This window comes from Eublepharis macularius, chromosome 8, assembly GCF_028583425.1.
Source record: "Eublepharis macularius isolate TG4126 chromosome 8, MPM_Emac_v1.0, whole genome shotgun sequence".
Classification (NCBI taxonomy): Eukaryota; Metazoa; Chordata; class Lepidosauria; order Squamata; family Eublepharidae; genus Eublepharis; species Eublepharis macularius.
Genome location: NC_072797.1, coordinates 27,263,430 through 27,277,702, shown reverse-complemented (window position 1 = coordinate 27,277,702; position 14,273 = coordinate 27,263,430). Strand labels below are relative to the sequence as shown.

At 42.4% G+C, this 14,273-nt stretch overlaps 1 protein-coding gene across 1 annotated transcript; it reads right to left on the bottom strand.

The window, feature by feature from the left end:
- Positions 1 to 955: 955 nt before the first annotated feature.
- Positions 956 to 12,810, bottom strand: MRPS30 (mitochondrial ribosomal protein S30). Its single transcript, XM_054986663.1, has 5 exons — positions 12,192 to 12,810; positions 8,796 to 8,941; positions 5,239 to 5,344; positions 3,390 to 3,566; positions 956 to 1,423 (listed from the first exon to the last, which is right to left on the bottom strand). The coding sequence occupies exons 1-5, from the start codon at positions 12,808 to 12,810 to the stop codon at positions 1,161 to 1,163; spliced, it is 1,311 nt and encodes a 436-aa protein (XP_054842638.1). The 3' UTR covers positions 956 to 1,160.
- Between the last annotated feature and the right edge of the window lie 1,463 nt (positions 12,811 to 14,273).

Sequence of the window (14,273 nt, the reverse complement as noted above, 5' to 3'; positions counted from 1 at the left end):
CACTGTTGTGTCTAGCTTGCTACTTGGAAGCACACGTACATCATTGCTTGAATACAGTTTAAATTATTACCTGAACACCAATTCGTAAAAAGCAACTGAGGCTGAGTTGAAGGTGAATTTTAGCTTGTGGGAAAATATTGTCTTCCTACATAGTCACTAAACTTCTTATTCACCGTACAAGTGCGAAAAATTAAAGAGTTTATTGCACACAAAAAGGGAAGCTGAGAGGACAGCAATGGAAGCAGATGATGTTTCACCATAGGCAACAGATATCACTGCAAGCAGATGGCAGTATGACTCACCTGCCTTTAGAGGTTCCATTCATACATATTTTAATTGCAAACTCTCACCCTACCAAAAATTGCAATCTGAAAAAGAATGGATGTCCATAAATTATACTTGTGTTAGAGACAAGGCTCAGAAAGGGAGACAAGCAAGATGGCACCCTATATTTTATTTCATTAGTAGCAATTTTATTCTCCAGATATTCCTGTTAGTTAGCCACTGAATAACATTGCTCTTAAGAGAGAAACTAAAGTACGACTGATTAAATGCGTTTTTTTTTTTTTTTTTTAGGAAAGCAGGATGCTCATGGGCATCTTTTAGCTGGACAAGCTAAGCCTTTGCTTTAATGGTCCCATTTGAAATCAGTTATTTGTAATGCAGTAGCTCCACTGAAGACAGCACAATGAATTTGATGTGTACGTTTAGTACACAAATCTCAACTGCCACATCAGGGAAACAGTTTAAAATATATTGCATTGCAAAAGTTTGAACATTAGCTCAACCCTTGTGCCTTTTTTTACCATGCATGTGTGAACATGAAAAGATAAGATGCAAATATGCTGCAATAATGAGTACAAAATATAACGCTTTGTCTAGTTTCTTGTGGCTGATTCACACCTGGGCCTGTCAGGACAGAGTCACATCCTAATGAAAAACAACTCACACATAATACTTTTCATATTTCATTTAAGCAGCTATATAGATAGGTACATACACACAGACAAATTCGGCAATCAACAGCACCAGCAAAGTTCTTCTATAACCCCTTTTCATCCTGAAAAGCAATGTATGACTGTAGTCCAGACAACGTTTTTCACAATGGGGGTTGCTTCAGCATTTGAGATTGTTCTCATTATCTGAATTTAGAGTTAAAATTATTTTGGTCTGTGTAGAAAAAAATTGACCAATTGAAGCAGAACTTCGTCATCAAACCCTTTCACATCATTGTCTTCTATTGCTTGGTACAGGGGCTTACTCTCAGTTCCCCAGCAAATATTTTTCCTGGGGTTATTTTTATCAGCATCAACAGTTAAAGCCAAGGTATTCAACTGGTAACAAAAGAAGGCAAAATATCTTCCGTCAGTAATCACAGCCTGCGATACAAAGGGCCGGGTCACATCTGCCTCACTCCAGAATCCTGGGAGAGAAGGGGGTGGGGAGAACAGAAACCAGTTAAACAAAAGCACTTTTCTACCACTAAAAAGATGCAAAGGTGGTATAAGGCCCTTGTAAAGGGATGCAACTTAATTACTGAGACTCTTCAATCATTTAACTCAGCAAAAGAGGACAAGAGGAGAATTAGCCTGCATTCACCAACTAAACAATGAAAATGTTTTGTGCTTGGTACATTGTAAACAGGGTGGTTGCCGACATCTGCCTCCACTCAAGATGAATTCCTCCTATATGTGAAGTTCGGACTAGCAAAACTCATCTTCAAGCTAGTATCTTACCAACTTTACCTTAAGGGCCAATAGTACAATGACACTGGTGCTGCAGTTTCCAAGCCAGTAGCAGAACCTAGTGAGATCTGTAAAAGAGGCTCACAAAGGCCCGAGGGGGCATGCAACACCATGCTATTGATGTATTTTTACTTGTTCAGGTTAATCTTGTGGCAGTCTAAATGTAAGCAGTCAGGCCAGCCTCCGCCATCTTTAACAGCCATTTTAACATGGCTGCTTGTGATATTAAAAATCACCAGGCCTCTGGATTTAAAATGGCAGCTTGTATTGCAGCCAGAGGACCTCCAGTTAACAGTTGCTGAATCCCGCTCAGGAGATCAAGGCATGAATGGAATGCTGCACAGGAATACAGAGTGATTAGAGGTGATTGAATTTGCAGTCTCCTCAGCCCTTAAGGAATCCAGTGCAACAAAGGTCTCGCAGAGTCATCGTCACTTAAGACTTTCCTTTCCCTCCTTCCGTGATGAGATCTCCTGTCCTTGATTAAGGAGCTAATCAAATGACATTCATAAGTATTTACAGTTGTTCCTGGGAAAGTACAGTCCCCACCTAAATTTATCAACTTAGCCCTGGTGTACTTTATTAACAAACTGCCTTTTGTGCAGTGCTAGAACAAATTTTGTATTTGCCTTCACATGCCCCGGCAGCTACCAATCAAGATAATCAAACCTTTTGTCAATCCCAGGAATTGACCGTTGGAGTCTTTGTTCTAACAGTTAGGTGGGTTCTCCCACCTCGGGGCACGTTTTACCTATAAAACCTTTACCTCTTGCTCCCTTGGCCGAGAACGCTGGCGTTTGAAGCTCTCCCTCCACGGACCCCTGCTCTCCATTTAGGTAATTATCGCCTTGCAAACCCTCAAATCTATCCCACCTTCACCATTGCTTTTCTTAGGTCTTTTGTGTGTCTGTGTGTGTATGTATTCGCTCCTTGAATAAAAATTACCCTTTAATTAAGAACACCAGCTTCGTGTGCATATATCCTTGGGAAAGGACTCCGTAAATTATTGGTAAATAGATCCTGTGGTTACCGGGATCTTGCATAGCGGTCTTTCTTGCTTGCTATTTCCCCCCACAAATTCTATTTACTCGCAAGGAGACTAATTCAGGTAACATAAAGGCTAAATTCGAGAGCCTGCCCAACATTTTGCTTATTGCTATTTTGTTTTCATTAATACTAACTGTTGAAGCAACTTTTTTGAGCCTGCAGGCACCTTTGCAATTTTGAGGGTGTGTGGGGAGTGCCACCACAAAATGGCTACCACAGGAGACAGAGAAAATCATAATGTCTCACTTCTCACTGTGCAAAAAAATGGCAGAAGGGGAATAAAAAAGAAAGCCCACGAGAGAGGAAGGGAGAAAGAGGAAGAATAAAAAGAAGGAAAGTCAGAAGGGTGAATGGTTATCAGTCTCCCTGATTGTCCAATAGCTATTACTGCAGCTGTGGAATGCTCTTTCATTTGAACGAGGGTAGCCAATAACAAGCCCTGATTTACACTGGCCCTGCCCACTTTCTGAAAAACTTGACAGAAACCAGGGGACGTACTGATTGGTATCATTGCACCCATGGGCTCCACGTTGGGGAATCCCGTATTAAAGCCAACACAATAAAAGCATATTACTTCTCAATTACCAATCACCTTACCCTGGTACATTGCTTGCGCTCCAGTCCAGGCAAAAAGACTTGCAATTCCATTGGCACGGTAGACGACTTCAGTCTGATCAGTGAGGCCTAATCTTATCAGCCTCTCTCTTTTCAGTCTGCTAGGAAGCAAATGAAATTGCGTATGGCCATACAGGCAGGGATCCGCTACCTTTGAACCTAAATCCGCCCCCAAGAGGGGGAAAAAAAAAACATTTTAGATGCTTTTGTACAGACAAGACAGCCCAGAAAAGCACCAATTCCATTTCTGCACAAATTTCTTAACTGCTTTAGCTTCAAAATACTCAGTAAGAATTAAGCTAATAAGTAAATTAAAATAAAGGGTGTACTGAATTTATTAGTAAAATGACACTTAAGAAAGGTGCCCAATTTCACTAACTGAAAACAAACTATTTTGTAAAAAAGAGTAATTTGTAAACCCAAATACAATTCTAAGATCAGGATTACAAAATGAAGACAATATATTAGTCCCAGAAGAGAATTTCCATCCACGGAGCTTGACTTTCTCAGCTTCCTCTTCTTCTGCTGCTCCAAATGTTCTCCCATGACCTCCAGAAACAGCATTGGAGCATTTTGAGCAGGAGTGGGAGATGGCAAAAAAAGTCACACTTTGCAGGCTGAAATCCTTGTAATGCTCCTTGAAATCCATGTGAATGCTCTACCAGATCTAAGCCAACAAACATTTTACTGACCATTGGCATTTCTTGCCTTTAACTAATTTTTAGCTGCCTACTGGTTTTAACAGAGTTGTGCATGACCTATATTTAATTTTATGCCTGCTACAGTATCATGATATTTTGATATGTTAATATTTATTTATATATTGCACTGATTGTTGTTGTGCACCATGGGAACTGGAAAGTCTGAAAGTGCAGGATATAAATATTTAATATTTTTAAAGCATGTAACATACAAGATAGCTGACCAGCAAATAGTTTTATGTTTATGTACTTAAATGTTTTTACAGCTAAAACTAAGTTGGCAAACACAACATCCATGTACAGGCAACAAGACGGGTTAGGTGTGTTCAGAATATCAGTATTGAGCACACTAGCCTCTCTCATACACATCCAGCTTAATAATGAGACAGAGCATATATGCATAAAAACCATAGCAACTGCAAATTATTAAAAACCATGTTCCCAATTCCATAGATTGAGAACTACGTGTGCCCTTTTATAGGTGAACGGCTCTATACGTGTGCCCTCTATATGGGTGAACTGACAACACTAGTAGTGGTATAGGAGCTAGAAGTGAGAACTGTGAGCTAGTTCTATGTCAAATCTTACCTCTGCCACAGATTAACTAAATAAGTCTTAAACAAGTCCTGCTTCACTTAGCTCTCTGCCCTTCTCAAGTGAAATATGGTGATAATAAATTATCAAAGTAAGGTCCTGATTCCACACCATTCATTGAGTTTAAGAGAAAGGGTATAAACGCGTGACCTGAAAGTACCATATAAAATCTAACAAGTGACAATAAAAACATTTTAGCTATAAAAGAGAAAAGAATCCAAAATGTATGTATATAACAACAACAACATTCAATTTATATACCGCCCTTCAGGACAACTTAATGCCCACTCAGAGCGGTTTACAAAGTATGCCATTATTATCCCCACAACAAAACACCCTGTGAGGTGGGTGAGGCTGAGAGAGCTCCAGAGAGCTGTGACTAGCCCAAGGTCATCCAGCTGGCTTCAAGCAAAGGAGTGGGGAATCAAACCCGGCTCTCCAGATTAGAGTCCTGTGCTCTTAACCACTACACCGAACTGGCTCTCTGAATCTGAAAGAACATTTTTTATATTAGTGTTTTGATATGGTAGCCTTACCTATAAATATTTTGTTGTCATATTGCCTTTTAAACAATGGAAGTTTGTCAGGTAAAACTTTGAAAACAGGAATCTCCTCAGGAGCCACATAGTCCAGAGGGACAAACTTGGAGGGAGGGGGAGAAGAAAGAAAATAACTCAGCAAGCAGAAAACTAGTCAAGCTTAATACTAAAAGTGTAATACTGATATTGTCCTTATGTTCACTCCTGTCATTTGCCCTTAAAGTTCTTCCTCCCGCCCCAGGGGTGTGTTTGAGTGAGAGAGAAACAATGTGCACATTTCTTCACAGACAGTGCTATGACAGTTGCCAAAATAGCAACAACATTCAATTTATATACCGCCCTTCAGGACAACTTAATACCCACTCAGAGCGGTTTACAGAGTATCTCATTATTATCCCCACGACAAAACACACCCTGCGAGGTGGGTGGGGCTGAGAGAGCTCCAGAGAGCTGTGACTAGCCCAAGGTCACACAGCTGACTTCAAGTGAAGGAGTGGGGAATCAAACCTGGTTCTCCAGATTAGAGTCCCATGCTCTTAACCACTACACCAAACATAGCAAGAGAGAGAACCCAACCTGTGTGCACAAGCAGCTCTGCACTGCTGTCTTAAAGAGATCATTGTCCTGCTATAAGACACAGAGACAGGGCCACATGAAAGTTTCTTTCAAGTATCTTAAAAGATTCATTTCCTCAAAGTGTGCTGGAAGGCAGGCAGGGAGTCTGCCACGAGCTTCTCTAAAAGTCCAGAGTTCAACCAAGCCGACCGGGGAGCAAGCAGGGAGCATAATACAGTGAGCCGAATTCAAAGGTCAGAGCCAAGAAAGCAGTCAGAGCAGAGCTAGGTCGCAGTAGAGCCGGGCGGGTCTGTGCGCAGGTGCTTCTGCAACGAGGGAAAGGGCGTCCTGGCTTAAGAGCTCTCACCTTCAGGGCAGTGCTGCATCCTGTTAAGACTCAAGGTCATTACGCCGCTGTTTGAGTGCCTGAAGCCTTGCACTTCGCCTCCTTTCCTGTGCAGCAAGACGCTGCCGCACCCTACGCTGCCTTTCAGGTTCAGGGGACCTTGGTGGGGATGTTGCCCTGGTCTCAACTGCTGGTGCAGGTAAGGGAACAGCCTCTGTCTCGGAGTCTGCCCTGGATTCCTCAGCCTGCTCCGGCAAGGGTTCCTGCTGTTCCGCTCCCTGCTGGTCTTCCAAGCGGCTGCCTCTGGAGGGGCTTGGAATACTCTCTCCCCTGTCATCCTCCCTGAGGTCTTCATCCTCTGAGGACCCAGAGCCCATGACACAAAGTGATTTCAGAGAGGTTAGGATTTAATTGAGGCCAAGAACTTTCATTAATTGGCCTGGTTTCCTGATTGATTTTCTGAGCTCTACTATTTAATGCCTTTCCCTGTTCATAAGGAAGATTGTCCACATTTATCACTGCGATATGAAGAAATTAGATAGCTTTAGGCCCTCTGTGAGAGGACACAGATAAGGTGGCCCTGTGATACACGGCTATATCACTGCCCTGTAAATCTGCTGCAAACATGGCTCAGGTTTTCATTCTCATCTGTCTTTATGCTTCACAGGATACTGTTTGCACAGCTGGCCCCCGTTTTAAATTCCTTTGTGTGCGCACACACAAGAATTCATTGCTTCTACTACTTGGCTCAAGTTCTGGACTAAGGCAAGCACAGCAACAAAGAGTGGTAGGCAAGTGACCACACTCTCTAGCCTGATGCAGGTTTGCTAATATAATAAAGAAGCAGAGGACCTGCCAGGATTTGCAGGAAGCATCTCTTTTCCTCTCCCCTACTGTTTCCTCTTCCCTTCCCTGAAAGCTCCATAGCCTCTCCTTTACTCCTGCTTCCTTCTTCCCGTGCACCAGGCAAGGCTGCCTTTACGCCCCCCCCCCCCAATCTTCAGTTTTTGCAAGGGAAGCTGCCAGGGGTCACACAGGGGAAGCTGCCATTTTTCTGTCCACTCTGTCACGTGCATCCTTAAACATAAAAGGCAAACCGTGTTGCTGATGACTCACTTCTTATGCCCACGCAGGTGCAGTACGCAGTATAAGAACCGAGTTGGGATAAAACGGTTTGCCTCTCCACCACCTCCTTAGGGGACTCCAGAGGCCTGGAAAGGCCCAGCACAGCTGCAGGAAGGCCCAGCATCATGGCACCGGGCCTTCCCAGTGCCTTGGGACTTCTGGAGGCCCAGGAAGCCCCGGCCCAGTGATGGGAAGACCTGACACCACACTGCTGGGGCTTCCTGCTGCCTCAGGGCTTCTGGAGGCCAGGGAAGGACCAGCGCAGCAGCAGGAAGACATGGTGCTGTGGCCCAGGCCTGCCTACCACCTTGGAGCCCAGTGCAGCGGTACAGCCCAACAGCTCACTGCAGCACGGGGCTGCCTGGCCTGGCGGCCTGCTGCAGAACAGGGTGGCTCAGCCCAGCGACCACTGCTAGAGCCCACTGTATTATGTCACAATGGGCTCTAGTGCCAGTAATTTTATAAACCTCTATCATGTCCCCCTTTAGTCATCTCTTTTCTAACTGAAAATTCTCTGACTCTTCAACCTTTCCTCACAGGAAAGGTGCTCTAAACACTTAACCATTTTGGTTCCCCTCCTCTGTACTTTGTCCAGCTCTGAAAAGTTTCAGAAAAAGGCTCTAAACAAAATCATTCAAGAAACCAAGTCAAATGCCAAGCCAATTAATTTAAGTGTTCAGCCTCAATCAAATCTTAACTTCTCTGAAATCACTTCAAGGAAATGGAACCTTTAAGATATTTAAAACATTATCACCAAGAAAGAAATATACTCATGCTTACTGAGTGAAAACTCTTACTAGAGCTGGTATCCCAGGACACAGCATCAAACTCTCAAAGCTACTGTAAAACTTTATCCAAGCTCTTACAAAAAGCCTATATATGGCAAAAAGTCTTTAGAAATGTATAACCTTGAAAGCACTGAAGAAGTTCCTAGGCATCCTCTTCTATCATAGGGACTAGCATGCAATTAAAATAAATTAAAGGTTCCCATGAACTCAAAATAACCATCCTTCAAAGAAAATGCTTCCTTTTGAGTTTGTAAGATCCAACTAAATGGATGCTATTCAGTGCTGTGGCTTTACCTTCCCACAAATCAACTGCTGCCAGTGAGTAATTTCACTAAAAATCTGTGTCAGATCATGACCAGGTTATTAAATCACTGCTCATGCAGATACACAAAACTATCTGCTCTGTAACAAGGATGCTCATTACATATCTGCCTATGCTGCTGTGCTGGCCACATTCTAATCAGGAGGCATGATATCTTGTGAACCAAGGAGGCTTCTCTTGAGGTCATCTTATGACATGCTTCAAAACTGTGTTCCAATTTCAACTGCCTCAGTTTTTGATAGTTTTCAAATGCAATATGCTAACCTCTTCACCACAAAGACTGTATTACCCCACTTACACATGTTGACTAGGTCAGTTATGCTGCACACTGGAACAGGTACTACAGAATATAAGGCACACATTGCTGAAATCAAAACCAACAGAAATTATGTTGTTAAAAGATACTAACTATTCATACCTCAGAAAGCTGCTTTGGTATCCGAAGTTGACAGTGAGGTTTATCATCTATTTGAAATCTCAGTGGATCAATTCTTCCCTTCCGATGTCCACGGGGAACTACTGTCTCACCACGCAGCCAATAGAAATTTACGTCCGGTTTAAAATCTAAAATAAAAGCCTCGCTTGAAGTCAGGATCATTCATCAATGTTATGAAGAAATATGCATGTTTAGTTACAAATAAATTAATTTGATGAAGCTATACAATTCTTTCCTTTCAGGAATGTTCAATCTAAATATCTGAAGTGTGTATATTAAAGATGAAGAGACACACCCAGATCCGGATAGGCATACACAAACAATTTAAAAATCAGATAATTCAAGTTGGATGTCTGGAAATGTTAACTTATTTTCTAGCCTGATTCTCAATTTCTAAAAATGTTTGTAAGTTTCCTCTGAAACAAGAGTCATGGTCACACAGCAGGCTAGAAATGTGGTGCCAAAGCATTGTTTCTCAGGGGTTTCATGCCACGTTTGGTATAGTGGTTAAGAGTGCGGGACTCTAATCTGGAGAGCTGAGTTTGATTCCCCACTCCTCCACTTGAAGCCAGCTGAGTGACCTTGGGCTAGTCACAGCTCTCTGGAGCTCCCACCCACCTCACAGGGTGTTTTGTTGTGGGGATAATGACATACTTTGTAATCTGCTCTGAGTGGGCATTAAGTTGTCCTGAAGGGTGGTATATAAATTGAATGTTGTTATTATTGTTATTGTTATTATTATTCACTTTTCTATTCAAGACTAATTCAAACATGTTACTGTACTGACTCATGAATGAGATACTCCATGCAGTAAATTAAATGGAGACATTGCAATTCTAATGCAGTATGGGCCTTCTGGTAGGGAGAGCTGTGGTTATCGAAGGCCCATACTGCATTGGAATTGGATGGTCTAGCTGTTTGGCTTCTACAAACTAACAGGGCAAACTCCTTTGAAGCCAACTGATACACACACCAAAAGGAGATGTTTACATATACTAGCAAAGGAATGTTTTGATTGCTCCCTCCCCCTCCCCCCCTAATTGCCTCTTCCCTCTGCTCTTCTGTGTTTGACCAGTCTCTGTATCAGGCATCTGACGAAGAGAACTTGATTCTCGAAAGCTTATGCTAAAATAAAATTGGTTAGTCTTAAAGGTGCTACTGGACTCTTTTTGATATTGCTTAGGTATGTTTGCTTTTTAACTGCCACCTATTATTCCTTATTTTTGGCACTGTCATTTACCAGTACCTACTGAGTTATTGTCAAATTAACATTAGCAAGTTTTAAACTATTTATAGGTCAATATAGATGGGGTGATTTTCATTCTGTAAAATGAAAACACCAATGAGATTAAGAGTTTAAGGTTGCTACATTAACAGACAGCAGGTCTAATAATGTTTAAAATGTATGATTTAAAATCTCCAGTTCAAATTTCACAGACACCAAATCATTGGCTTTACTGACAAGCACATTTATCTGGGATTAAGTCCTACTGAACTAAGTAGCCTCTGAATAAGCATAAATCAAGATGGATCCTGTGAATCTGTTCCACTAAAGAGAAAAGCTTCTTCAAGAATAAATCCTAATGCGTTCAGCGGTCTCGTTTTTATTTAGTTTATTTTCACTTTGCTTTTTTTTCTTATGGGGATTCAAAGTTGCATAAAACATTGTTCTATCTTCCTCCATTTTATTTTTACAACCACTCTAAGGTAAGTTAAGCTGAGAAAGCAAGACAAGCCCAGTTACCAAGCAAGCTTCCACAGCACAGGAGGGATTCAGACCTGGGCCTTCCAGGTCCTTGTGGCTGGCCTGGTGGCTCCTTAAAGGATAAGAACATTTTATTCCCACACAAGCATTTATGGACTAAAGACCAAAGTCCACAGAAGCATGTACTGGAATAAAATTTGTTAGTCCTTAAAGTGCCACAAGCCTCCTGAGAAATTTAAACATGCGACAAAATAAGATCTTGACTACAAACAATTATGCTGCAAAATACTTTTAGCATATTTACATAACCTTTTCTTTTCATCTCTCTGTTCTTAGAACAAAGTCTTAAACAACAAAGCTGAAAAACTTAAATAAAGCCCATATTTAAAAACACCTCCCTCTGCAGTTTCTAGAAATCAAGCAACAAAGTAAGTACATTTAGGATCAGAAAAAGAGGTACTGAACCTTTTGTTCTAATATTGCTAGAGGAAGCATAGTCCACTTATCAAAGCACAGCAAAATTCATTTTAGCCTAAACTGAAACACATAAAGACACTACAAGAGAACATGAACAAGAGACTCGACTGTCTGGAAACGGAATGGGCATAACTGATCTGGAAAAAGAATCCTAACAGGCAACCTAGCAATACCATTAAAAAGGGACAATTTAATCATGAGTGTATAAAGGTTCTACATAACTTTGGGCTAACCAAGGAGTCTAAATAAGTGAGTTTACCTTTAAACAGAAGGCCCAAGGCAAGCAGAGAGCATGTCCTTAGAGCATTACAACGGGTATAGCTCTTATCTCCGGCATAAATCAGTTTGGCCTCATGTTTTTTTGCATTGAGTTACAGAGGAAGAAGAGCATACTAATTAATGCGCTGACCTGCATAGTCCAGGCAAGCACAATCTTATCACATCTCAGAAGCTAAGCCGGGTCAGCTTTGGTTAGTAATTGGATGGGAAACCTGCAACAAAGACCAGGGTTGCAAAGCCAGGCAATGGCAAATCACCTCTATCAGTCTCTTGCTATGGAAACCCCATTAGGGGTCGCCATAAGTCAGCTATGACTTGACAGCACTCTCCACCACCACATTGATTCACACAAACTGGAGAAAGGAGGACTGAAGGAAGAAGACATTGTATAATTGGACTTCCAAGCTCTTAATTTAGCATATGCTTTTGTGGACTATGCAACTGATGAAGCCAACCAAAGCTGCCATAACTCACTACTGTCATGAGCTCAGCAGGTGGCCTTGGGTAAGGTACTACTCTCAGCCCCAGCTTCCCAGCTGTATTATGGGTATAACAACAACACTGATTTTGCTCACCACTCTGAGTGGGCCAGTAAACTGTATAGAGGAGCAGTATATAAGTGTAGTTAACAGTTATTATTATTGTGTTGTATTTTTGCTACGAATGTCCTAACTGTTGATTATATTTGTAATTGCTTGCCACAAGCTTCCTCAGCCACAAGTATGTAATCTACCTTGGATCTCAGCGAGAAAGGCAAACTTCCAATAAATAAAAATAACAATTTAAAAAGCAAGACTCTTCTTGATATTTCCCCTACACTGAGCAGGGCTTAGAGACTTCATTTTACAGCATTTACACTCCGCCTTTCTGGAAAATGGTTGCGGTCGCCCGAAGCCTAACGCGGGGAAGAGACGCACCAATGGAGGAGGAAACGAGGACCGGGTTGTGGCTGGCCAGGTAGGCGGTGAGGGCAGGCACCAGATGGGTGAGAAAGGGCGCCGGCCCCTGGTCGATGGCGCGGAAGAGATAGGGCGTCCGCTTGCGCTGGTAGAACAGCTCTTGGAGCAGCACGTCGCACACCACGGAGCGCAGCTCGGACAGGTCCACGCGGCTTGCTTCCCCGCCAGTTTCCTCCTGGGCCGGCAGCCCCGGCACGAAGACCGTCTTGGTGAAATCCTGGTACCAGCGGTCGGCGTTGAGGGCCCACGTCTGCGGGTAGACCACGTACTTGAGGCGCTGGTTCCTCCCGAAGATCCGCAGCTTCTCCTCCAAAGAGGGCGCGTCGTGCACTTCCTGGTAGAGCCGCTCGCGTCGCCGCCGCTGGGCCGCCTGGCTCTTGGCCGTGATTGAGAACACCACCGGCGGGTACAGAGAGGGCGGCGCGGTCGTAGTCGTAGTCGCCGGCGCCAAGGCTTCGCTGTGTAGCTGCCGGCAGTTGCACAGCAACCGCCGAATTCTGTGGGCCGCCATATTTCCAACCGGAAGAAAGAAGCTCGTTTCCGGCAACGCTGAGTATCGTGATTGGTCACGTAACATCACGTGACATTCAGAACCGTTCGTCCCTGACAGCTCTATAGCTTGGAGGCGGAAGAAAGCTTGGTGCTGCGCATGCTCATGATCCTTTCGTCCACACGTGTTTTTTGACTTTGAAGGGGGGAAGAGAAACTGCAAGTTTGTGCCCCGAGTTGTAACAAACCAGCTGTCTAGATGCTTGCATTTGTTTTGCAGTGGTTGATTTCAAATACAGTGTGTAAAGTTAATTTTTTTAAAAAACATCAAGAAGGTTTCGTAGAATGCATGCTTGCAAACTTATTCCTGGAAGTACTTGGTACATAGCTTTGCAGCCTTTTGGCTTGCCTTTTTGTGTATAAATTATTGTGGCTTCAGTCTCTTAAGCCCACTGACTTTAAATAAGACCCGTTGAATTTAGTCGACTTAATTGCTCTTGAATAAGCAAAAGAGACTCTGAGCAAGGACAGGTATCACAAAAAAGTGCCTGTCTCTGGTAAATGGGGACGGCTAGAGTTAGAGCACAGTTCTTATGGGGCAGGTCAAGTGACAGGTTTTGTGCTATAGTGCCTTGATGTTCCTATGCATGCATGTACTTGTATGAAAGTTGCAGCCATCCTCAAGGTACTTTAACTTCTAGTCTGGGGGAAAGGGCTCAGATCTCAAGGGTTAGTAATTCTAGTGCAAGTGAGTGCATTATTATTATTATTTCCAAAAGCTCCATGGAAGGCAAATATAGTTACTGTGATTTCACCTGTTGGCCAAATGGAGTTCACATGTTTAGTTTTAACTCTGAAATAAATTCTGCTGTGTTCAGTGGCCTCTTTCTGGGCATGTGTGAAACCTAAAATGTATATTTAAAAAATTTTGAGCACTCCTTTAATAAAGAAACACTGAAGAAATGTTTCACTATAAGCTACAAAACAAAAATGGCACATGGTTGTCTGTTGTAGGTTTTCACCCACATAATGTAAATTCCAGTGGCACCTTAAACACTATTTTCATTTTCACTGTAATGCTAGAACTCTGGATCACCCGCGGAAACTGATTGCAGTAGATTCAATCAAACAAAAGGAAGTACAACATATTATTGACATGTAGAATAGTTCAATGCTTTAATGTTATAAAGTTTAACTACATATCAATATGCTTGTACTTTTATTGTGGCTGTGGACCTTTTTTCTGTTTTACTCCTATTTTTCTCCACTTTTCAGATAACAAAAATTAGCATAGATGCGCTAAGGTAGCACAGAGTGCATCAGCTTGTAGTTTTCTCTCAGGCATTGGGTATAGATACAATTTTTTCATGTAGAAATCCAAGCATTTATAACTTTTAAATTCCATAAATATGTCAAGCAGTGCAACTTTATATGCAAGTATAAAGGAAGCATTTTATGTTGTTAAATCAGGAAAATGAGTTTAGGTTTGATAGGACTAAGTACTGCATATATTTCAATCCCACACCCACCCCGTTTCCATTTTTCCTCAGA